Source organism: Pseudorasbora parva, chromosome 15, assembly GCF_024679245.1.
Source record: "Pseudorasbora parva isolate DD20220531a chromosome 15, ASM2467924v1, whole genome shotgun sequence".
Taxonomy (NCBI): domain Eukaryota; kingdom Metazoa; phylum Chordata; class Actinopteri; order Cypriniformes; family Gobionidae; genus Pseudorasbora; species Pseudorasbora parva.
In genome coordinates, this window is record NC_090186.1 from 19,408,969 (window position 1) to 19,435,787 (window position 26,819).

General features: G+C 36.0%; 1 protein-coding gene across 1 annotated transcript in view; it reads right to left on the reverse strand.

Moving 5' to 3' along the window:
• Positions 1–251: 251 nt before the first annotated feature.
• Positions 252–26,819, reverse strand: part of gnpat (glyceronephosphate O-acyltransferase) — a 43,562-nt gene continuing 16,994 nt past the window's right edge. The window contains exons 5-16 of the mRNA XM_067417296.1: positions 25,431–25,558; positions 23,318–23,393; positions 22,671–22,822; positions 18,675–18,805; positions 17,470–17,693; positions 12,701–12,952; positions 12,532–12,611; positions 11,051–11,191; positions 10,269–10,368; positions 9,970–10,063; positions 6,773–6,834; positions 252–1,876 (exon numbers count right to left, since the gene is read on the reverse strand). Of these exons, the coding sequence (XP_067273397.1) occupies positions 1,833–1,876; positions 6,773–6,834; positions 9,970–10,063; positions 10,269–10,368; positions 11,051–11,191; positions 12,532–12,611; positions 12,701–12,952; positions 17,470–17,693; positions 18,675–18,805; positions 22,671–22,822; positions 23,318–23,393; positions 25,431–25,558 (1,484 nt within the window). The 3' untranslated portion in view covers positions 252–1,832. The remainder of the gene's footprint in view (positions 1,877–6,772; positions 6,835–9,969; positions 10,064–10,268; positions 10,369–11,050; positions 11,192–12,531; positions 12,612–12,700; positions 12,953–17,469; positions 17,694–18,674; positions 18,806–22,670; positions 22,823–23,317; positions 23,394–25,430; positions 25,559–26,819) is intronic.

Consider the following 26,819-nt stretch of genomic DNA (forward strand, 5'->3'; position numbering starts at 1 on the left):
ATATATATATATATATATATATATATATATATATATATATATATATATATATATATATATATATATATATATATATATATACATATATATATATATATATATATATATATATATATATATATATATATATATATATATATATTCATAACACATGAAAATGCAGGGAGAAATATCCTTAACTTAGCTAATAAAACGACTAGAGAACCTATAATAAAAACTACATATAAAAACACAATATCGGCATTTGGGTTTTACTTAGCTTTAATGCATATTTAGTCTTTAGTGCCATTTTTTTTTGTTGAAAAATTAATCAGACACGATCACTGTTCAATTAACATTATTAGAAAGACACACAATCAATATTGATATAAAACAAAATGTCCAAAAGTCAAAGGAGTGCTTTTTCAAATTCTGCCAATACCATTTCAATCCACAAGACAAATTAATCTAATTATGTAAAAAGCTGCTGCAATATAAACATAAATATAGTACCAGCTTTTATACTTAAGTCAGTGAACAGTACAAGAATCAACCCAAACCCAGGGCGGATGAGCACTATTCTTTTACTTATGGCTTGAGTTTTATAATTGCACCATGCACGCAGAGACCACAAATAATGCCTGATGATCAGTCCAAAATAGAAAATATTCCTCAATTCCCATTTAAATCCACACAATGTTTTTTTTTTTTTTCCAGAAAGAGTGTGCAGCACATTAATGTATCTAAACTTAGAATATAGTACAGTTTTAGGCTGCAGTGTGAAAATTCAAAGACAGGAACCCGAAACTGACATGCATAAACTTCACACCATTTTAAAAACTTGTCTTTGTAATCAGGGTCAGTACGACTTATTCTTAATTCATTCATTCTGAAAAAAGGATGTAATACTTAGAAATAAAAACACTTCAAGGGTGTTCAAATAGAGCAAACAGAAATTCAGCAGTTTGACGCGACATGCCTCGGCATCGTCTGAACATTTTTAATAATTCAAAAAAGTTCTCATGATAACATTACTGAAAGACTGAAATATGCATACGACACAGTGATATGTCTAAAAAACAATTGTTGCGTCACTATGCATTATTTTGTATTAGTAGAAAAGCTGTTTAGTTTACCAGGCACATAAACACTGTTATGGCAATACCATATCTCCATATTTGGCTCATTAGAACAGTCTTTCTGAAAAAGTTTCCCTTATGAGAGAAGACGCTTACTTTTACTACATTTTTCTTTAGCGCCCAAGGAGTTAACACTTTTGAGTGACCTATTTCTGTAACATGATCCCTAAAAATCTTGATCCACAGCAAAAGCAAAAAACCACATCTAGAGAGCAAAAGAAAATAAAAAAAAATCAAACAAGCCACAAAGAAAAGATAACAGACCCTACAAAAATCCAGTGAGAACAAACAGTAACAGTGTTTCAAATCAAAGCAAAGGCTCTATAGTGCTGACATGGATTAAAACGAACACAAACGGCAGTAACAGGATGTTCAAACAGGGGAAAAAACATCAAAAGTGTCACTGTCTTCATATGCTTGGCAACATCAGAGCAGTTAAAAACTCGTCTGATAAAGACACGGTGAAGATGGAAGGCCGATCACAGACACAGCAACCTGCTGTCAAGTTTGTCGAAGAGGGAGAGAGATAAAAAGAGTGCTTCTAGCGTAGCAGGGGCGTCCCAGATGGCAAACCCGTGACGTCCCTTTAAACCTCGATGACAGGTAACCTTTGTAGTCAGCGAAGCCGTGCCACCTTGCAAAATTTGGCATTATGTTAATGAAGGCAGTTAAGTTTGGTTTGGCCCTCCAGAGACTCTGCATGTACGTGTACGTCTACAGTCGAGCGAGGACGGGCTTCTGGGTAGGAATTTTACCTCCTGTGTGACAGAGGAAAGAAAAGTAAACAAGTTAAGATGAGCGGAGCTATAAAATCGAACAGAGAAATAGGAGGTCATGGCAGAACGGTACAGCAACGCAAGAACTGGGTCACAGTAGCTATGTTTCCATCCATCTATTTTTATACATATTTTGGGATATCGCATAAAAAAACTAAATGCTGGATGGAAACGTCAAGATGTGCATAAATACTAAAAATGTGCATTAAAAAAACGCATGCACTCAATTGAGTCGGATAAACTTTTTTCAATAGGAAAACATGAGCATAATCTAATCTACAATGGAAACACATTTATTATGTACATCAAAAAAAGTTATGCGACTTTGCGATGGGATAATATAACTGGACTAACCAGTGGAGCGATCTCATTGCACAACATCTGAAATGCTGTTTTGGTTGTTCTGAAATGCCTGAGCAAAGTCTGATGTAAAAGTGGTTCGGTTTAATTAACTTTTACACTGTCTTACATGACTGTGTTCCCAAACAGCAGCATCTGCCTCAGAAAGCAAGGTAAGTTTATTGTGTTTTGTCTTGCATGCTCTGAGATGCAAGTCATTTATTATAACAAGCAACAAAATGATTATATACAGTGGCTTCTCCTACTGTGCAAGTTCCATTTATCTTATTGAAAATTAGCACTAGTTTATTAGGAAGTTGACAATTTTTTTCTCTTTGACTCTTTGGGTTGAAACTGTGCTTTATTCGCAAATGTTTTACAGTCTTGTTCAAAATAATAGCAGTACAATGTGACTAACCAGAATAATCAAGGTTTTTAGTATATTTTTTATTGCTACGTGGCAAACAAGTTACCAGTAGGTTCAGTAGATTCTCAGAAAACAAATGAGACCCAGCATTCATGATATGCACGCTCTTAAGGCTGTGCAATTGGGCCATTAGTTGAATTAGTTGAAAGGGGTGTGTTCAAAAAAATAGCAGTAGTGGCATTCAATCACTGAGGTCATCAATTTTGTGAAGAAACAGGTGTGAATCAGGTGGCCCCTATTTAAGGATGAAGCCAACACTTGTTGAACATGCATTTGAAAGCTGAGGAAAATGGGTCGTTCAAGACATTGTTCAGAAGAACAGCGTACTTTGATTAAAAAGTTGATTAGAGAGGGAAAAACCTATAAAGAGGTGCAAAAAATTATAGGCTGTTCAGCTAAAATGATCTCCAATGCCTTAAAATGGAGAGCAAAACCAGAGAGACGTAGAAGAAAACGGAAGACAACCATCAAAATGGATAGAAGAATAACCAGAATGGCAAAGGCTCAGCCAATGATCACCTCCAGGATGATCAAAGACAGTCTGGAGTTACCTGTAAGTACTGTGACAGTTAGAAGACGTCTGTGTGAAGCTAATCTATTTTCAAGAATCCCCCGCAAAGTCCCTCTGTTAAAAAAAAGGCATGTGCAGAAGAGGTTACAATTTGCCAAAGAACACATCAACTGGCCTAAAGAGAAATGGAGGAACATTTTGTGGACTGATGAGAGTAAAATTGTTCTTTTTGGGTCCAAGGGCCACAGGCAGTTTGTGAGACGACCCCCAAACTCTGAATTCAAGCCACAGTACACAGTGAAGACAGTGAAGCATGGAGGTGCAAGCATCATGATATGGGCATCTTTCTCCTACTATGGTGTTGGGCCTATTTATCGCATACCAGGGATCATGGATCAGTTTGCATATGTTAAAATACTTGAAGAGGTCATGTTGCCCTATGCTGAAGAGGACATGCCCTTGAAACGGTTGTTTCAACAAGACAATGACCCAAAACACACTAGTCAACGGGCAAAGTCTTGGTTCCAAACCAACAAAATTAATGTTATGGAGTGGCCAGCCCAATCTCCAGACCTTAATCCAATTGAGAATTTGTGGGGTGATATCAAAAATGCTGTTTCTGAAGCAAAACCAAGAAATGTGAATGAATTGTGGAATGTTGTTAAAGAATCATGGAGTGGAATAACAGCTGAGAGGTGCCACAAGTTGGTTGACTCCATGCCACACAGATGTCAAGCAGTTTTAAAAAAACTGTGGTCATACAACCAAATATTAGTTTAGTGATTCACAGGATTGCTAAATCCCAGAAAAAAAAAAAAATGTTTGTACAAAATAGTTTTGAGTTTGTACAGTCAAAGGTAGACACTGCTATTTTTTTTAACACACCCCTTTCAACTAATGGCCCAATTGCACAGCCTTAAGAGCGTGCATATCATGAATGCTGGGTCTTGTTTGTTTTCTGAGAATCTACTGAACCTACTGGTAACTTGTTTGCCACGTAGCAATAAAAAATATACTAAAAACCTTGATTATTCTGGTTAGTCACATTGTACTGCTATTATTTTGAACAAGACTGTATGTGGCGTTCCAATTTTGCGAATAAGTTAAATTCGCAATTTTGGATTGAAGTCTGTGAGCGAAAATGTCCCATGGACTCATGGGATATTAAAGTGTCAACAGAGTGCACCAGAACTAGGAGTAGGTTTTGCGTACTGTTTTATGAAAACTATGAATTTAAACACACCACTCTGTACTGTACGGTACTGCAGCATAGCGTTTTCCCAGTTTTACGGAAGGGGGTTATTAACAATCTTCTGAAAGAGAGCAGAATCTCTGGATCAAAACACTGCTGAAGAAGAAATGCTGGAAGGGAAAGAGTTGAATAGCACTTTATTACATTTTAAAAGTAAGTAAAAAAATATCTGCTGAACAGCAGAACCAAAAAGAAAGTCTCTGGATTTACTATCATTTACATTTAGTTTATTTTAGTTTATCCATACTTATTTTTAATACATTTAAATTTATCCTGTTATATATTTAGTTTATGTTGTATTTAAATGTATTGCCATATCAGCTTCACATGCTATTCAATTCAACCAATATAATAAATACTAGTATACTGCTCAACACCGTTCACCCTGAATATTGCCTACTATTATTTATATATTTTTTCATTTTAGTGCTTCAACTTATAACTTATTTTATTTGGATAGGCAACAGTTCTATTTTTTAACATTTTTAATCTAACAATTACAATGAGGAAAATAAGTATTTGAACACGTGGTATTTTGCAAGTTCTCCCACTTAGAAATCATGGAGGAGTCTGAAAATGTCATCATAGGTGCATGTCCACTGTGAGAAACAATCTAAAAAAAATAAAAAATCCAGAAATCACAATGTATGATTTTTTGACTATTTATTTGTATGATACATCTGCAAATAAGTATTTGAACACCTGAGAAAAATCAATGTTAATATTTGGTACAGTAGCCTTTGTTTGCAATTACAGAGGTCAAACGTTTCCTGTAGTTTTTCACCAGGTTTGCACACACTGCAGGAGGGAATTTGGCCCACTCCTCAACACGGATCTTCTCTAGATCCGTCAGGTTTCTGGCCTGTCGCTGACAAACACGGAGTTTGAGCTCCCTCCAAAGATTCTCCATTGGGTTTAGGTCTGGAGAGTGGCTATGCACGCCAGAACCTTGATATGCTTCTTACAGAGCCACTCCTTGGTTATCCTGGCTGTGTGCTTCGGGTCATTGTCATGTTGGAAGACCCAGCCTCGACCCATCTTCAGTGCTCAAACTGAGGGAAGGAGGTTGTTCCCCAAAATCTTGCAATACATGGATACATGGCCCCGTTCATCCTCTCCTTAAAACAGTACAGTCGGCCTGTCCCATGTGCAGAAAAACACCCCCAAAGCATGATGCTACCACCCGCATGCTTAACAGTTAGTGATAGTGTTCTGGGGATGGTACTCATCATTCTTCGTCCTCCAAACACGTTTAGTAGAATTATGACCAAAAAGTTCTATTTTGGTCTCATCTGACCACAAGACTTTCTCCCATGAATCCTCTGGACCATTCAAATGGCCAATGACAAACTTAAGATAGGCCTGGACATGTGCTGGTTTAAGGAGGGAAACCTTCTGTGCCATGCATGATTTCAGACCATGACGTCTTAGTGTATTACCAACAGTAAACTTGGAAATGGTGGTGCCAGCTCTTTTCAGGTCATTAACCAGCTCCTCCCATGCAGTTCTGGGCTGATTGCTCACCTTTCTTAGGATCACTGAGACCCCATGTGTTGAGATCTTGCATGGAGCCCCAGTCCGAGGGAGATTGACAGTCATGTTTAGCTTCTTCCATTTTCAAATGATTGCTCCAACAGTGGACCTTTTTTCACCAGTCTGCTTGGGAATTTCCCCTTAGCCCTTTCCAGCCTTGTGGAACAATTTTGTTTGTTCTCAGGTGTACAATTTTGTCTCTAGTGTCTTTGGACAGCTCTTTGGTCTTGGCCATGTTAGTAGTTGGATTCTTACTGATTGTATGGTTGGACAGGTGTCTTTATGCAGCTAATGACCTCAAACAGGTGCATCTAATTTAGGATAATAAATGGAGTGGAGGTGGACATTTTAAAGGCAGACTAACAGGTCTTTGAGGGTCAGTATTCTAGCTGATAGACAGGTGTTCAAATACTTATCTGCAGCTGTATCATACAAATAAATAGTTAAAAAATCATATATTGTGATTTCTAGATTTTTTTAGATTAGGTCTCTCATAGTGGACATGCACCTATGATGACAATTTCAGACTCCTCCATGATTTCCAAGAGGGAGAACTTGCAAAATAACAGGGTGTTCAAACACACACACACAAAAAAAAAATTATATATATATATATATATATATATATATATATATATATATATATATATATATATATATATATATATATATATATATATATATATATATATATATATATATATATATATATATATATATATATATATATATATATATATATATATATAATTTTATTGCAGATCATATTTCAATTAACAAAAATATTGCCAAACTTGAACATGACATCACTCTTACCCATTGTATCCTCCAGTGAATTCACTGCAATCTTGTTCACCTTCAACGTCACCTGATCTCCTCTGTGAGAGACAATTAAACAAACATAACATTCCAAAAGCCCATAACATATCATAACATATAACAAGACTATTAGGGGAAGTGAGAGAATGAAGAACCGGATCGGAAACAAAGGAATGAAGCTATGAAAACACCTGGGAGAACCATCAGTGACTACAAGCTCCTTCATCTGAACAAAGGGGTTTACAGCCTTTACTAACCACACAGTGATTTGTATATCATACGTTACTTGCATTTAGCCTAAGCTGTTGAAGAGAATCCGATGTAAAAATCACAGGAGAAAGTCTTGATAGTTTGGTCCGATGGTGTTGAAGTTGCAATCGATTTCTGTGCCCATCAATCGGTTTGTGCCCATTTATACTCCATTTAATACAACAAACACATACTGCCTCCTATGATGAAGTGACATACACTAAAGTGTAAGTCCTGAAACAAACATTTATTTTATAGTAGACATGGCATATATGAGGTTACATGAACTAGTATTTTGCTCATAAGATATGCAAAAAGTGAAGTACCATTAAAGACACTTTACAATTATATTCATACATAGAATGTCCCGGGGTGCATGTTAATTTATAGAACAGTTTTTCTATAAACTAATGAAGGAAAGTCTGTTTAAGGGCAATGGGTCTCTATCTGGCCCTTTTTCCCACATTCTTTCAAGCCCTAAACAAAGTCTTATCTGATGATAGCCCTGGTAACGGAGACCTTTCCTGCTCTTTTGGGGGAAGGTCCGTTACTAAGCATAAAGCATTTAAAGCATATTTGTTAAATGTAACAAGTAATTATGTATCTGATTAGTCTCAGTCGTTACAATGCATATTGTGCATGACACTGTGTGTATTAGTACTGTTTTGTATATTGCCTTTCGTATTGTATACCGTTTTATGCCCAACTTATTATTATTAGATAATGTAACTTCAGCGATAGACAATGTAACCTTAACCTTATCATGTTTCATGTAAAAATCCTCCTTGTTTAAATTCCTACACACTGGAGTACATCACATCCTCATAATGAACACTGTATTCTATATATTATTCAGAGTATAAAGGGAAATAAAACTGCCAGCCCACTCATGCAAAAAGAGTCCAAAGAAAGTAATGAAATTACGCCATTTTCATAGGTCAAGCCAAACTCAATTAACTTGATTAAAGGTGCCCTAGAATGATTTGAAACAATATGTTAAATTGTTCTCTGATATCTATATAGAGGGTATGTGGCTTATTTAAGGGAAAACAAAATGTCCAGATACAGTTTTACAGGTCCATTTACAACTCTATAAATTGTCCCTAGGATGTAATGCACTGTTTTTGCCTTATTTGGAAGAGTCATGAATATTAATGTTGAGCTCTGCTCTGATTGGCTTATTTCAGCAGCTCACAGCAGTTCAGTGAAGCGGCTCGTGAGTCCTGACCGTCCTGACACAACACAGACCGACTAAATTACCCTTTTAAGCAAAACATCTCAAATCGAGATTGATAAAATGCAGCTTACTTGTTTATTTAATGTTTTCAGATCATCCACACCCGAGAAAGAGCTCGCGTTCATGCGGTTGCCAGATTTCAGTAATTAAATCCTCCAAACAGATCTTTTCTATGAAAAGAAACCTGTATACTCTCCGGTTTTTACCTAAACATGTCCAATCTGGCAACCATATGCACGTGAGCTCTCTCTCACGCACGGATGATCTGAAAACAACAATAAACAAGTAAGCTGCATTTTATCAATCTCCATTTGAGATGGTCTGCTTAAAGTGTCATTCAGCCTACATTTTAGACTTGTTTTTTTTCATCAACGATATTGCATATCTATATAACGTTAGTCACAATGTAGGCTAACGTTACGCAGTGACTGTGATGTAGCCTAATCTGAAATACAAATAGGCAAAAACATCATAGGAAACACCATACTTCAGCTCTCAAAAATATAAATATATAACTTATATTTTTACAAAATGAATAGCCTTGTCAAATGATTGTCGTTTTAACTTATATGGTGGAAAAGGTGACGTTTGCTAGAAGGATCGAGTGCACGATCTAAGCAAAGTATCTACGGTTGTATTTTGTAATACTAAATAATATTACCCTTTGTCATTAGACACACTATTTAGTTTGGTATAGTACTTGGTGTTTCCTATTGTTACTGTACTAGCATCTTGCCTGTACTAGCACTAGTATCTAGACAATGCGGTCTCTCTAAGAAACTTTCAATTTAATCAGAAATTGTTTATAAAGTCAATAAGTGGATAAAATCGCTACTTACTGCTTGCAGGAATATAGTTGCCACTTTCTTCAATTTAAGATGCTGAGCGAAGCTTGCTTGAAATGGGCCGAACAAACGAACAATCTTGAATTAAATTGTTGTGGTATCGGATTATAAACATCAACTATGACTGTTGACATTTTTTTTATCTGTGGGAAGGGTAGAAAAGTCCTCAGGTCTCCTGAACAGCCTGGAACATGAAGTGTGTCCATGCGAGCAGCTTGTTTTGATGATGATTTGCTCCATTTCCGCCTGACAATGAACATGTTTGGACAGATGCAAATGTTGGGGGCGTGTATATAAATTATCCCCAATGCTTGCGTCATGGTTGGGTTCATGGTGAGAAGCACTTTTTTTTTACACGGAGTTTTGGATTCATAAGACTTACATAAGAAGTAGGAGGCAATGATGTTTGAGACTCACAGTATGTGATGTCCATGTACTGAACTCTTATTATTTCGCCATGGCGAGGTTAATTACATTTTTAATTCTAGGGCAACTAGAAGTAAACCGAGGTTTAGTATAAACTGTAGCCCCTTTAATGTGCTTTAAAACTGAAACTGATGTTTTTTTTTAGGTGGTTAACTGACTCCTACACTTCCATAGCTTCATTCCCCTTTTCCGCTTAATTCTAAGTCTGTTTTATTGATGTCCTTCTGGAGTTAAAACACTTATTCAGCGATTACATGAGATATGATTAATTTCAGTAAGCTTTAATGTCTCTTTCAATGTACCGTCTGATGTTCATTCATGTATATTTTATGCGATAATTAGTAGTAAAGGATTTCAGTTCATCAAAATGAAAATCGATTAAAATCGAGAAATCAATATTTTCAACCCAGCCCTAAAGACTATATGAAGATACTTACACTTTGACCTTCCTCACAGCTTTGAGCCTCACGAGAGCTGCTAGAGTGTTCTTCTGCAGGTCTGAGGATAAAGCTTCATAACACTTCAGACGGCCTGATGCATTGATGACAAACACAGAGAGAAAAAGATTTCAACTCAGCTTTCAAAATCAGCTTTTTATGGACTGAGACAATTTCACCTCTGAGAAATCATTCACAGCACAGGAGATGCATAATCAGATCACCTGTGATGGATGTCAATACCAAGTGTAAACAGGACCTGATATGTAAACAGCCAAAACACTGTCATCCTGTATTACCTGCTAATATGAGTTTCAGTGCAAAGTTCCTCACAGCAGGAATAAACTCCTTCTCCGTCAGGTTCTCATTCATCTCCTCACACAGATAGCGGCACACTACCTGCACAAAGACACACAAAAACGTAATGGATGTAAACACAAAGATGCACATAAATTCTACAAATGAGCATAAAAAACATATTATACATATTATAACATGGACATTTTTAACTGATAAAAAGACATGCAAATAGACTATAATGGAAACACATTTACTGAATAAATCTCTCAAAGCTCAACAAAAATGCTGGTTTGGTCATTCTGAAATCAATATGGTTTAGTATAACAACCTCCCAGAACCAACTCACACAGTTACATTATCAAACATCAGACATCTGCCTCCGAACGCTGAAAGTGGCAGCAATTAATGCCTTTCGTCTATGTGCTCTGATGGTGCAAGTGGTGTATAATGGGCTGTATGCCAATATATCTTAATTATACAAATTAAAATACAATAAAAACAGTAAAATTGTGAAATAGTATTACAATTTAAAATAACGGTTTTCTATTTTAATATACATTAATATGTAACTAACTTTTGATCATTTTAAATCACCCTTGTAGAAAGGTTTGGTGATTTTGGTGATACAGGTTTGGGGTAAGTAAAAAAAAAAAAAAAAAAATCTTTTTTTTTTTACTTACCCCAAACCTGTATCACCCAAATCACCAAACCTTTCTACAAGGGTGATTTAAAATGACCAAAAGTTAGTTTGCATACATTTGCAATGTTTGTTAGGTCTCACCTGGTATCCTTGCAGGAAGGGGTCCAGAACTGCACACAGGAAAGCAATGGTGCTGTGACCGCTTGCTGACATCACAATCTCATGCTCCAATACCTGCAACACTCCCCTCTTCGTGAGCAAATAACACGCTTCTTCAAAGTCCTACAAAAACACACATATACATATAATAATATGCCATAGAAAGATTTTTCATTTCACACAAGAGCTGAGAATCTTTCATAATGTGATTTGATTTCATACAACGGAGCCAGGATTTGGTTTTCATATGATTCTTACACCCGGTTTCACAGACAAGGCTTAAATCTAATCCCAGACTAAACTGTTTTAACTGAAAGCAACTTGAAATAACATACACTATATTGCCAAAAGTTTTGGAACGCCTGCATTTATATGCACATGAAATTTAATGGCATCCTATTATTAATCCGTAGGGTTTAATATGGTGTTGGCCCACCTTTTGTCGCTATTACAACTCTTCTGGGAAGGCTTTCCACAAGGTTTAGGAGCGTGTTTCTGGGAACTTTTGACCATTCTTCTAGAAGTGCATTTGTGAGGTCAGGCACTAATGTTGGACCAGGATGCCTGGCTCACAGTCTCCACTCTAATTTATCCCAAAGGTGTTCTATCGGGTTGAAGTCAGGACTATGTGCACGACAGTCAAGTTCCTCCTCACCAAACTCGCTCATCCATGTCTTTATGAACCTTGCTTTGTGCCCTGGCACGCTGTCATGTTGGAATAGGAAGGGATCATCCCCAAAATTGTTCCCACAAAGTTGGGAACATGAAAATGTTTAAAATGTCTTGGTATGCTGAAGCATCCAGAGTTCCTTTCATTGGAAGAGTCCAGTGGCGGCATGCTCTACACCACTGCATCCGGCGCTTTGCATTGCACTTGGTGATGTAAGGCTTGGATGCAGCTGCTCGGCCATGGAAACCCATTTATGGAGCTCTCTACATATTGTTTTTGAGCTAATCTGAAGCCCACACAAAATTTGGAGATCTGTAGCTATTGTTGTTGTTCCCAATTGCTTCCACTTTGTTTTAATACCACTAACGGTTGACCATGGAATATTTAATACTGAGAACATTTCACGAATGGACTTATTGCACAAATGGCAACCTATCACAGTACCAAACTTGAATTCTGAGAGCTGAGAGTTCATGAGAGTCACCCATTCTTTCACAAATGTTTGTAGAAGCAGTGCCTAGGTGTTTGATTTTATACATCTGTGGCCATGGAAGTGGTTGGAACACCTGAATTCAATGATTTGAAGGGGTGTGCCAATACTTTAGTCAGTGTATGTTAAAATATGTAATTGTAATTGTTTTGTCCCAAGATGCACACCACGTTTATAAAAGCTACTTAAATGTCCTAACTGAACTAAGGCCTAATCCTGACTTAGTCTGTGAAACCGGTCTCTAATGTTCAAACTAAAATTTTCAGCAGCAAATCAAAAAACAGTTTGTGAATGTGTTCAAACCTGAACCGAGTCCCCAGGGCAAAGAATAAATTCGTTGGAAAACATGTTCCTCAGGAAGCTGAAACAGTTGTAGATGTCATCTAAAACACAAATTACTCTGTGATAGGTAACATAAACTAATCCAGAGTAAAACAAGTGAACTCATTTATGAAAATTAGTTCTCTCACACCTTTTCTACTGGAGTTTGCGCTTTGCATGGCCACTGCTAACAGAGCAGGTCTCAGAAACACGTGCAGGATCTGGTTCCTGTAGGAGGCACAAGAGAGCACAATGACGGCTCGGTGAAACACCGCTTCCTCTGGTGTGGACTCGACCTGCAGCGCCTCCGTGGCGCTCAGCTGAACGTGCCCTGTGGACACAATCAGCAGGTGTCTGTGCAGCGCTAAACTACAGCTGATGACTTCACTGCACGCCGTGTGATCTAGAGAGAGACAGAGAGATCATATAATTGGGGATTGTTTAAATTAAGGTCAAGTAAGCTTAGATTAAGCTATTGGATTTATCTTCAATGAATTATTCATCAATCACATTTTCTTAAAGGGATACTTCACTGCCTTTTCATATTAAACTATGTTATTCCCTTAACTTAAACGAGTTGATACATACCTCTCTCGTCTCAGTATGTGCACTTAATCTCTCTGACGCGCGGTGATGATCTGATAGCATTTAGCTTAGCTCCCTAAGACCAGTTTATTCACTATGGAACCAAACAGAGATCAAGTTAGAAGTACCAAACACCTCCACGTTTCCGCTATTTAAATACAGTTACACGAGTAGTTGAACAATCAAGTATGGTGACGGTGTCAATCAAGTATGTGACTTACTTCATGGTGTCACCATGAAGATGTTTCGGCCGGGACTTTTTACTGCGCCGAGCCGAAGTACTCTCAGAAGTGCTAATCCGCCATACATTATAGTTCTCCTTTTTAATCCGATTAGAGAAGTACCACGTTTTATTTTGTCACCATACTTGATCGTTCAACTATTCGTGTAACTGTATTTAAATAGGGAAAAGATGGAGGTGTTTGGTACTTCTAATTTGATCTCTGTTGTTTAGTTCCATAGTGAATGAACTGGGCTTAGTGGGCTAAGCTAAATGCTATCAGATCATCACCGCGCGTCAGAGAGATTAAGTGCACGCACTGAGACGAGAGAGGTATGTATCAACTCGTTTTAGTTAAGGGAATAACAAAGTTTAATATGAAAAAGCGGTGAAGTAACCATTTAATCTAAGCAGTTTCTGCATATCCTTAGATATGCATGATAATTTTTGCCATACTGAGAAAATATGAAGAACATGATATATGAGAATCAGATACAATTTCAGATGACTAACTGCTAAACTTTCAAATTTAGAGATCTTTATTCAATGATACAGTTTAACTGTATGTAATAAAATATTGTATATGATTTTATATAGGACTTTTGGTCAATAATCCGAGTGAATATTTTGTGAATGCAATTTTTATTTACTGTTTTTGATTGTTAATTCATGTTTGTTTATAATACAAGAACTATTTCTCATTTACACAACAATAACCAAGATTGATAATGTAATAACGCTATAAATGTACAGTGCTGTTCAAAAGTTTGGGGTCAGAAAGATATTTTTGGCGACACTTAACTAAAAGCCTTTATATACATTATATACATGTATGATACAATTATGTTTAATGCATTAATTATGCTTTGTAATACACCTTACAATGGATTGTATGTTCTCATGAATAATTGTATCCACAGACTTTAGAAAATATGATGCATTAAAACACATGAAATACAACAAATTTCAGATGTAACAAGGAATTTGCAAATATTATAATGCATTTTAACTATGGTTATAATTATTTATGAAAATATATAATGTGTTATAAATGTACATTATAGATGCCCTTATAACGCATTATATAATACATAAAGGCTTTAATTAAAATGTTACCAATTTCTTTCTTTTTTACTTTGTATTCTTGAAAGATTCCTAAAAAATATGTATCATGGTTTCAAGAGAAATATTAAGCAGCAAAAAAAAAAAAGTAAAAACAAACAAAACAAAAATAGACATTTGCAATCACATAATATGTAGTTTAACTCTTTCCCCGACAGCGTTTTTTTTTTTAGTTACCAGCCAGCGACCGCCAGGGTTTCTTATCATTTTTACCAAAAATAATGGCCCATAGAATATTTTGTTTTATGAATATATGAGCATGCCATATATCAAAAGATATAGATTCAGATCAGATTCTGAACGATGATCAAAAACACATGGAGTGGATCGAGTCCATCAACACCCCTACTGCTTACACAGTCCTATAGCTCGACATTTCATTTAGTAACATTAGGCAGTTTTGATTTATATGATGTTTAATGTTGATGATCACGTTATTTTACATATGCATCTGCTTGCATACGATTGCTTGTTTTTTTCCATCTTCTTCATCTGTGTTTTGAGAACCTCCCCCAGTTTCTCTTGAAGCCAATACAGAAGTGACTTAGACTACAATTCATCGACAGGCTCCAAAAGGAAGCATGTTAAAATGCCCAACTTTACAGCATTAAAAAACATGTTTACAGCCTGGAACAATTTGTGGTTTTGGTCAATATAGCTATTTTTGCCCTTCATGACAACTGTGAGAGGGTGAATTTTTTATATCTAATTCGTTTATATTATATAAAGCCTGCATAAAAATAAAATATAAATAAATAAAATATAAAACTCTGCATAAATATGGGCGTGGTCACTTTAAGTGACAGGTGGATAGCCGTTTGTCTGCTGTCTGTTAGTCATCACGTAACCTCAGCTCTGCCCACACCCCGCCTCTTTGCCCATTGTCAGTTATCCGGGAGTGATGCGTGATGACGGGTTGCCAAGATAGCAGCGGCCAACTCGACCCTACTTTACTCTTTAAAAATGGTCTTCAGAATCATATGGGTGACTTCATGGACACTACGTCCATATTTTTTTTACAGTCGATGGTTTTGATCAAGAGATTCTGTACTCATTCAGTAGATGCGTAATAGCGCCCCCCTAGCGTATAACGGTCAAAATAAAGAAAATTACAAGGTCGGCGGGGAGGCGTTTTCTCACAAATAACGGAAAATTCTGTGTTTGGCAGTCCAAGTGTTAAAGGTCGGAATCAGTTTCAGTCTGAAAAATACAAACATTTTTCACTTGGGATGTGCAAAGTCATAAATTGTGTCTGGAGCTGTGTCTAAACACATGCATTTTTTACTTTCCTAATATAACAAAATATGCCATATTTACTAGGGTATGCAGAGAATGAATGAACGAGTCTGCGGAAATAATTTGTAGAGGTGGACAGTAGTGAGTTATTTTTACTTTACTCTACTATTTTTACTTTAAGTATATATTTGTTTAGTATCTGTACTTTATCAGTGTTTTTCTTTGAACATTTTTGACTTCACAACATTTCAAAGCATACTGTTGTACTTTTTACTGCACTACATTTCATGAATAAAAGTTTTTTTTTACTTTTATAGTTAAGTACATAAAAATGTAGTACTTTCTTGTACACAAGTAAAACTTTTAATTACTTTTATTGAGTATAAAGAAAGTACTAGGATTCTAATGTAATTACGTATTAAATGAAATTTAATGTGAAAAGTAGTGCAGTAAAAAGTATAACATCATGCTTTGGAATGTTGTGTTGTGAAGTAAACTTATTTAAATAAAAACTCTCTAATAAAGTACAGACACTTGAAAATGTTACTTCAGCAGAATAAAAATACTTCACTACTGTCTGCCTTAATACATCTTATATTATATCATGGGCCTTGTGAGTTTAGTACTGCAACGAGTTATCATGAGAAACAAACCGAATCAGATTTGTGTGCAGTGTGTACATAGTCAAAAGGCCCCAATATACTTCAAGCAAAATTGAAGCATACACTGGTGTGACATAATTTCGAACAAATTTATGCCAAAATTAAGTTAAATTTCTTACTGGAGTTTCTAGAAAAGTTTGTTCCAGCTAGTAAACACCTTCAAACTACCATTGGTCCGTTGTGATTACAAAATAGGTAAATGTGACTCTGAGGCTCCAACTTCTTCTGACATGTAAATCTTCTCTGGTTCATTTATTCTGGTCAGTCCATTGAGGTCAGACATGAGTAAAAACATAAACACACTGGAGAGCCACTTTATAGTAGAAATTAAAGTTGTAATTCTATGTTATGTTTCACACTCTAAAGTTGCTTGCTTTAAAGCAATAGTAGCATGAGGCAGGGTGGGGCCAAGAGCCATGGGAGCGGAGCCAGGCCGGAGGAGTGAATGTTAATGAGCCTCGAATCCCACAGAGGAGCTACAGAAGGAGCAAAGGAGGAGTGACAAAAGTGAAAGGCGAGAGACGACCAGGCCTAGGACATTTATGTTGTTGTTTTTATGCTTACTTTTTTTTTTCTTTTTTTTACTATTTAAGAATATTTTGATTGTTTGCTGTTTCCCCCCTCCTTTTCTGATCTTGAACTTTGTTATAGCAATGTATCGTATAAAGTGCTATATAAATACAGCAAACGTGACGTGAGTAAAGAACAAAAAACAACTTCGCTGTAGTATATCAGGGCCTTAAAGGGTTAGATCACCCAAAAATGAAATTTATTAATTAATTTATTCATTCTAATCAACTAACTGATGTCACATATGGACAACTTGATGATGTTTTTATTCCCTTTCTGGACAAGGACAGTGAAGTGGGCATTGACTGCATATGCTCTGGGACTAAAATATAAAATATCTTAAACTGTGTTCCGATGATGAACAGAGTTATTACGGGTGTGGAACGACATTAGGGTGAGTCATTAATGACATACATTTCATTTTTGGGTGAACAAACACTTCTCACACTAGCTTTGGCTGATCCAGTGATTAGTTCTTCCTTATAAAGTGGTCAGCCTGAGGTTTTCACTAGGTACTTCTCTTACCAGGCCAGTCCAAGAATGCTCCAAATGCCAGAGCCAGGTGCCTAAGCCAGTCTGTCTGCTCCGTGAGAGAGGAAAGGTCCAGCCCATCAGGGTTCTGTAGCAGCAGTGTGGCGATGAGAACCCAGGGCTTTAGAACCATATTCTCCTCCTGTATGCGGACCAGACGGAACGCAGCATCATTCAGAAACTCATGAGTGTCTGTGCTGGGTTTCTGAGGAATGAACCTTGATAAAAATAAAAATAAAACACCATCACTTAAGTCAGTCGTGAGGTTCAACAAGATATCTCTATTCCCCACCAGGGGGGCATGCCCCACACTTTGAGAAACGCTGCTTTAGATGGAAATTAGGGTTTAACAAATAAATAAACCTCGTAACTCCATTGATTCCACAAACTGTCAGTCGAACCTCATAACTCCACCCCGCCTCCATTTTGAATGTGGCGTGCACAGTTTGGAGATCTCTGTTTGTTTGCAATGCAAGGGTAAATAAAGAACTTATGTTTTAGTAAGTACAGAGTTGTACTCAAGAATAATATAGGCTAACGTTTTTTTTGTATCTGAAGAGTGGATAATAGTTTTAGAGGCATATTTAGCAAATTAAAGAACACAGACACAGCTGGATCATTTTCATAATGACCAGTGCAATCTACCAAAAGCAGCACAAATTAGCATGTGGTGTAAGACTTTTTTTGGGCAGTAGATAATGGCACAAAACACCCGTAATTGATGAGCGCAAACCTTAGTAAATCACCTTGCATTATTCATTTAAATCCTCTCCTCACAAAAATTTGCCCTCTGAAATGCATATGAAATAATATTTTTATTTGGTTTTATTATGCCATTTTGAAGTAATACATGTTTTGGAAATTTTGTTATAGTTTTATATTGTGGTGTTCCATGGGATTGTTTACTTGTCAAAACTGTGCCGAGGCAAAAAAAGGTTGTGAACCACTTTTCTTTCTACAATTTTCTATACTTTCTACGAATATATATATATATATATATATATATATATACACACACACACACAAAACTATAGATACACAGTCTATTTTATATTAACTTTATTAAACAACGTTCAGAAAACTCTGGATGCCATGGCGTATGAAAATCACGCTATCTGTATGCTAGCATGCTTCATGTGAATAATGTTGAACTTTAGTGTAAAACTGTCTAAGAGTGGCTGATTGCAGGTGTTTCATACCTTGGCAGCAGGTTGTGTTGAGAGCGGTTTATTTTTCCCTCTGCCAGACTACGCACAGATACAGGATGACCAAAGTACACATGCATACTGCCATAGTCCTCACTCAAGACCCGACGGGCCTTCAACAGGCCCTGAGAGAAACAGAGTTGAGAAATGGATGTCAACAAAAACAGAACAATTAACTTTCTGAGGTCTGTCTTTCTAGTAAAATGCCTGGCTCCAAAAAACAAACAAAAACTAATCCAGTAAGAGCCTAAGGACCAGACTTACTAAACAATTCCATAAAAGCGCCGATTGGAGTGGACAGTTCTGTGCAAGATCAACTGACGACACACAAATGAATGAACACTGGATCATTTCCATAATGACCAGCGCAATCTACCCATTAGCGTCTGGTTTAAGATTTAAGATTCTAGCTTTTTTGGGTGGGAAATAATAGTGCAAATACCAGTACATTGTCAAGCGCAAACCTTTGTAAATCACCTCGTATGATTCATTTAAATACTGTCCTCCCATGAATTTTGTGCCTGAAAGGGAAACTCCTACAAATGCATATGCAATAAGTTCAGCCACAAAAATAACCCTGTCCTCGTATTTTCACCACTAACTTTTCACTGCATGTCTTAAGTAAATCCAGAAAGTAGTTTAACTGCAAAAGAGGGTTTGCGCTGGCACAAGCTATTAGTAAAGCTGTCCCTTAATATCCAAGCACATATTTAAAATCATTTAGTGAGGTTTTATGCCTGAAACACAGAAACAATGTTTGCAAATGGGGTGAGGAAAATCAATACTTAATTCAAGACATATTCTATGATTTCTTTAGTTTTTTTTGTTGTACACATATACATATACAAGGCCTAAAATTACCACTCTTCAAGCGTCAAATGAGAGTAAAAATTGCCGTTGGCGAAATATCTATAACTGTTTCAGTCACCAGTTGGCCCATAACAATTTTTAAAATTGTAGCATTGCAATGTTGTGAAAACATAAACATAAGCAAATGGGACAGTTGATGGTTTAGTGCTGCATTATCATGAAAGTTTCAGCCTTTCCAATGTATATATTCCCACTGGAAGACTCGAAAGTGAATTTGTTACTCACCGTTTAATTATCTGAATTACATGCCATGAAAGCAGCATCTCAGACAGTCTGCAAAGTTGAGCCCTCTTTCATGCCTTTTTGCGCTGAATGGACAAATTCACTCAAAATTAAAAATGCCCGTCTTGGCTAGTTTTCTAGTAAACACGCAAACGCAAGATCCGTGCAGGCATTCGGTCTTAGTGATAGCATCCTAATCATCCTGCAACTGTCTGCATTTTTAATGTTAATCAAACAAAGGAGAAATAAAAAAAAATATTCACTGCTCTTGAACTTTAAAAAAGGATATGAAGACTATGCAGTGTGATTTATTTGATTAGCCTACTTTATTCTAGGGATGGGCAACAATTGGTCAAGTACTCAAGTTCTCGATTAAAAATATTAAAACAATGTATTATTTCTAGGTACATACTTTCATTTTCTGCACTAGGGATGCAACAATACAGTTAGTTCACGGTTCAATACATGTCTCTGTTTTTTACCACGGTTTTCGGTTCGGTTCGATTTTTTGCTTATTTTTTATTCTATTCTTAGTCGACAGGAACAGAAAGTTATTAGTAATACTCTTTCTTTATTTTACTTAAAAGACTTGAAAAACCTTACTTAAACTTAACTTAACTTTTAAAAAAAACCTCTTGTACACATTCCCAGTGTATTGTAGAATATATATATATATATATATATATATATATATATATATATATATATATATATATATATATATATATATATATATATATATATATATATAAAGATTTACAGTGGCAGCCCAGAGCTGTACAGAAGCATTTAATTATGAAATTGAATGAATAAATGTAGGCTAAAATTAAAACTACAGAGTATACAATATACAATATACATTGCTTAAAAGCTACTGTATTATTACTTTATTCAAGAGGAGTGAGTGATTTTCTCTTTGTCTTTTGTTGTTTTATTAAAGGTGGGGTAAGTCTTATTTCAAAACCGTTTTAGAAAAAGGACACGGGCCGAGTGGAATAACAAACTTGTAGCCAATCAGCAGGTAAGGGGCGTGTCTGCTATTGATGGTAAGAAGAGCGCTCGCTCTCGCTCTGTGCACGTCATTATTCAAAACACTAGGTCACACATGACGGACATTAGCCGAGAACTAGCCTAATATATGCTGCTTGACTATGCTCGTGTGTCATATTCACTTGTTTGTCCATTTGCGATCTTATTCTGGCTCACTTCAGCGATGATAAAGACCCGTTCATTTCCACACCGTATGGAGCATCTAAATCTCCTCACTGTGTGCTTCAAGCATCAGCTCACACAATGTCTCCGACAAGTAAGGCTGTAAGTTAGTAACTGTCGTGCTTGTGTTCTATAGAGTTGTTCATGAGAACTGTTTGTTTTTTGTGATCGCTATATCTCTAATCTCGTCATAATTGTAATATGTCGTTAGCTGGACTGTCGTGCTTGTGTTCTATAGAGTTGTTCATGAGAACAGTTTGATCGCTATCTCAAATCTTGTCATAATTGTAATATGTCGTTGGTTGGACTGTCGGCTCGTGCTATAGAGTTGTTCATTACAACAGTTTGTGATTTTTGTGATCGCTATAACTCTAATCTTGTCATAATTGTAATATGTTGTTAGGACTGTGTGCTTGTGTACTATCGAGTTGTTCATGAGAACGGTTTGTTTGTGATTTTGTGATTGCTGTAACTCTAATCTTGTCATAATTGTAATATGTCCGTTAGTTGGACTGTCTTCCTTGTGTACTATCGAGTTGTTCATGAGAACGGTTTGTGTTTTTGTGATAGAAGGGATGACTTTTTCATTGAATATTCGACCTGGATTAAATAAACAGAGATTCTGCCATAGCTGTTGATGCTTCTGGGTTTACGTATGTGTGGGGCGGCACTATCAAAATAGGGGCGAGACCCTTTTGGGGGTAGGGACGTGTTTGTTTTGGTGATTTGAAATACCAACAATGTTTACCAGATAGCACTTACCCCACCTTTAACATAATTTTAGAGGTGATCTGTCCCTTTAAGGACAAGTTTTCCCAATCACTGCGCTACTAAGACCTCCTCGCATCTACAGAAACACACGATTTTACTTTAACTTTAGACATAACCGACTGTGTTTATATATGTTAACCTTGTGTGTATTTGACAGTATTAGCGCAGTAAGACTACTAAGTCCAGTAATCACGTGTTTGACAGGCGCATGTAAAACGCAAATAAAATGTTTAACCGGCAAGGATTTAAAACGCGACTAAACACCCTCTAACTTTAGTGCTTATGATTGGACATTTGCTCATATCAGCACGTAGACTTACAGGCACAGAAATAATTAATTAAATGCAAAACCGAAAAAAAAAAAAAAAAATTCACAAGCGCGTATTGAACCGTGAATGCCATACCAAGCGGTTCAATATATTGAGAATTGTGGACTTTTGAACTTTTCATTTATCAAAGAATCTGAAAAAATGTGTCACGTTGTCCACAAAAACATCAAGCAGCACTATCATTTTCAGCATTTATAATAAAAAATAAAATAAAATTGAGCATCAAATCAGCATATCAGAATGATTTCTGAAGGATCATGTGACACGACTAGAGAACGATGTTGAAAATTCAGCTTTGCATTTCATTTAATGTATATTAAAATAGAAAAACAATTTTAAATTGTAATTATATATAAAAAAAAAATATTACAGTACTTTTTATCAAATAAATGCAGGCTTGGTGAGCATAAGAGACTTTCAAAAACATTAAAACGACTTACCAACCTTGTTTTATTGTCCAAGCTACATTTTGTTTTTTATTGGAAAACAAGATACTGATTAAGAGAATATTAATTGCTGCTTAAATTTTGTTGATATATGTCTGCTAAATATAATGAAGGAATGCGTAGAAGAAGGTCACACATACTGAGGTTGACTCTTTGGGCTTGGGGACGCCAAGCAGCTCACGGGCGTACAGAGATTCTTCCAGAATTCTCTCATAGCTGATGCTGACAGGAACCAGGTTCACGTCAAAAAGCTCTCCTTTAAAAAAAGGCTCCATCACAATATTCAACAACCCTGAGGGAAAAAAATAAAGAGTGTGGGAGATGAAGCTGACACAAAACGATGTTCAAAGAGGTGGACCATTTTGTTTCTCTCATTCATCTAAATTTGCTTTTGTTCGGTTTGATTGATGAGCTGCCACCGCCAGGCTTTTTCAGGTCTCAAGCTGTCGTTTTGAACCTTTGTGCCATAAATTAGTCAGGGGCGCTATTTCATTCTGGGACTATGATTCAATTGTGAAAATCCTGTGAAATTTCATTTAGCTGGCATCTCACTTCCTGTGAACAAGCTATGCAGACCAAAAACATTTTTCCTGTCACCTTGAATTTATTTGTGCAGCAATAAATAAAGGCAGAAAAGTGGAGAAAAGCCTTGACTCTGCACAATACATGCAGAAGTCAGCAAAGAGCTTTTATCAAAATGAAACACACAAAAGAAGTCACAGACAGGCTGTTTATAAAATTGTATAATAAAATTAAAAATACAAATCGATAGTCGATGTATAATTACCTGTCTTTGGTGTAAGAGATTTGCACGTCCTGCTTCTAGTTCCTTCCAAGAAGAACTCAATTGGGGCATAACCATTCTGAATAACCAACATATAACAGGTTATAATTGTTCAAAAATGCATATTTTCAACTGTCAAGAATTCATACACATTAAGTATATACATTAAAAGGGTTAGCTTACCCAAAAATGAAAACTAATACATAATTTAAGCCACAAAAGAAGTTTGTGACTTCTTTCAGCCAAACAGAGTTATACTAAAAAAATATCTTGCCTCTTCCAAGCTTAAAGGAAGTGTATGTACGATTGTGGCCAAAACTGGAATTGCAATCACTCTCCCCTCCCCCTTTCCCATTCCCCCCTGACTCGAGGTTGCCAGATAGGCTTCAAGATCCAGCAGGAACGTTTGTAGCTGCAGCTGTGGTAACTAGAGGAGAGCTGGCAACCCGGATGCCGAAACACTACTGACTCCGTGATTGGTAGATAGGTGGAGGGCGGAGCTTCAGGCCAAAACACAACATGTCAACATCAACATCAGTTGAGGGCTGCAACAACAACTTTTAAATTACAATATCCTGGCTGGACTACTGTTGTCAGTGATATAAGTATTTGAAATTAACATGATTTCTTAATATCTAGTGACATATCAGTGCCATTTTATGATAAATTGAAATACATATCTTACATACAGTTCCTTTCATAACGGGACTGAGTGGTACCATTTATTTTGAAGCCCAAAAAAGCACACCCATCCATTATAAAAGTAATCCATACGGCTCCAGGGGGTTAATAAAGGCCTTCTGAAGCAAAATGTGAATTTTGTATTTTTTATTGTTATTTACAAAATTTTCTAAGAAAAATATTCAAAACTATTTAGAACCTATAATCACTGGCTTCCAGTAACGGCTGCACGAAAGTCTAGTTCCGGCGGAAGAGTGACCTCTGACCCAACAAATGACGTAGGATGTAGGCATAGGAGTTTAAAATCAAATGATTTTTTTTAATATAACTTATATAATTAATTGTGCTTGGCTGAAAGAAGAAAGTATACACCTAGGATGGCTTGAGGGTGAGTAAATCTTAGGCTAATTTTCATTTTGGGGTGAACTAACCCAATAAGTAGTCAGTTTGCAGATACTTATATCCAAACCTACTTACAGTATCAACCTGAACAATGTCTTGATCAAAGTTAAAAAACCCTTCCAATACATGTTTATAAGATGGTTAAAGGGTTAGTTCACACAAAACTGAAATTTCTGCCATTAATTGCAGGTAACACCTCATCTCCGGAACACAAATTAAGGGGATAGTTTAGTTTAGTTTAGTTAAAATTTTAGTTTAAAGAAATGTTTGATGAAATCCAAGAGCTTTTTGACACCACATAGACAGCAACCCAACTACAACTTTCAAGGCCCCAAAAGGTAGTAAAGACATCTGTAAAATAGTCCATGTGACTTCAGTGGTTCAACCTTAATGTTATGAAGCAAAGAGAATCATTTTTTTTGACCAAAAAACAAACAAAAATAACTCTCTTATGTGATTCACGTTGCTGGGCCATTCGCAGTGCAGCACTTCTAGGTTCTACGGCAGAACGGCGGCTCAGTATTGGCTGAGCACCACATGCATATGAGAATTGCGTAAGATAGTGACACAGAAGAGAAGAGATTGTTGAATAAAGTCGCTATTTTTGTTTGTTTTAAAGTATTCTTGCTGCTTCATAACATTAAGGTTAAGACTATGCTGTGTTTTATGTGACATTTTATTATTCAATTTCTGTAGTAGGCTTGCAAAAAACTTTTTTCTATTGTATTGTATGACTGTTTAATTATTTTCAATAATTTTTGGTGGCCTTTTTACCTACATTATATATATATATATATATATATATAACTATAATTAAATAAACTACTCATTTAAGGTATTGGTCATATCGTCCACTTGTAATTGTATTAAATAATAGTCATTACAATATTGACCAAAAAAATTGTGATTGTGATTTTTGCCATAATAGAGCAGACCTAGTAAAAAGCCTTAAATCCACTGCAATATGAGGCCTGTATTTCAACGGACAGTCTAATTTGCTTATTTGTTCAGTTGTTTGGATGAAGGGTCTTACCCTCAGCATGGTCTTCACATACTCAGAAAACACAGCCCAGTAAAGTTTATCCCCTCCAAACGACCGACGGATGAAAAACGCTCCCGACATACGCAGCATCTCACCAATAAACTTCATGCTCATAAAATCTGCAGGAAACACCATGACATAAGTAAACATTACAGATAATGAATATGATTTACACCAATTTACACCAATTTGATTTACATTTTCATATAACAGTGTTTACAGTTCTCCAAACCATGATTTTAAGTATTAAAAGAAAAAGAAAACGTAACTTTCACAATTAAGGATTTTTATTCAGATTATGAATCTAAGGGACAGCTGTAAAAAAGACTAGGGATAAAGCAAATGTAAAGATAATACAGGAAGATTTTAAAATGTTTAGATGTACCAGCTGACATTTTTTGAAGAAACTACATCAAATCGAAACTCCCTGAGAAAACAAGAAAAACGTGATATAAAACAAAACAACAAAATCTTCTGTTGAATCCAAACGCTCCTTTCAAGCAAATCAAACGGGTATGGACTACATGGGAGGCTAGCATAAAAAGTTATAGTAAGACCAAAAAATTGTGCTCAAATAAGCATAAGCAAGTTTTGACCAAATCAAAATATGATGTGTGTACACAAATGGTATTTGAAATATAGATTTTTCTAACATTATAAATGTCTTCATGTCTGTCAAGTCTGATCAGTTTAATCATACTTTACATAATATGAATGAATATAAGTAGTATGCATTAAAATACTTTAGGGGTTGCTTACTGGCTCAAAAGTCTGAATTTTATATTCAGTCCGAGAGCTTTTCTGTTCCTTCAATGAATGTGTATGCACAGTATAAGTAGTCCATATGTGACATCAGTTGGTTAATAAGAATCTCTTGAAGCATCGAAAATACTTTTTGATCCAAAAATAACAAAAACTACGACTTTATTCAGCATTGTCTTCTCTTCCGGGTTTGTTTTCAATTTTATGTAAATTTTATATAATCACAAAATAATGGTTTTATTACCTTTCTGGACATGAACAGAATAGTGTGCATACACTTGCATACGCTCTCGGACTAAATATAAAATATCTGAAACTGTGTTCCGAAGATGAAGAGAGGTCTTACGGGTTTGGAACAACATTAGAGTGTCATTAATGACATAATTTTCATTTTTGGGTGAACTAACCCTTTAATTCAAATGAGAGCAAGTCTAATTACGTTTGGAAAGTGTGCATCTACTTGTATTCATATATCAGCTACACTGAATATAGTTTTCAGACTGGTACAAAGCAGCAGTGCGACCTCAAACGAATCTGAAGATACTGTTATGTTCAACATAGATTTGAATGGTACAAACATTTGCATCATTACAATTTTGATGATTATCCTGTTCACAC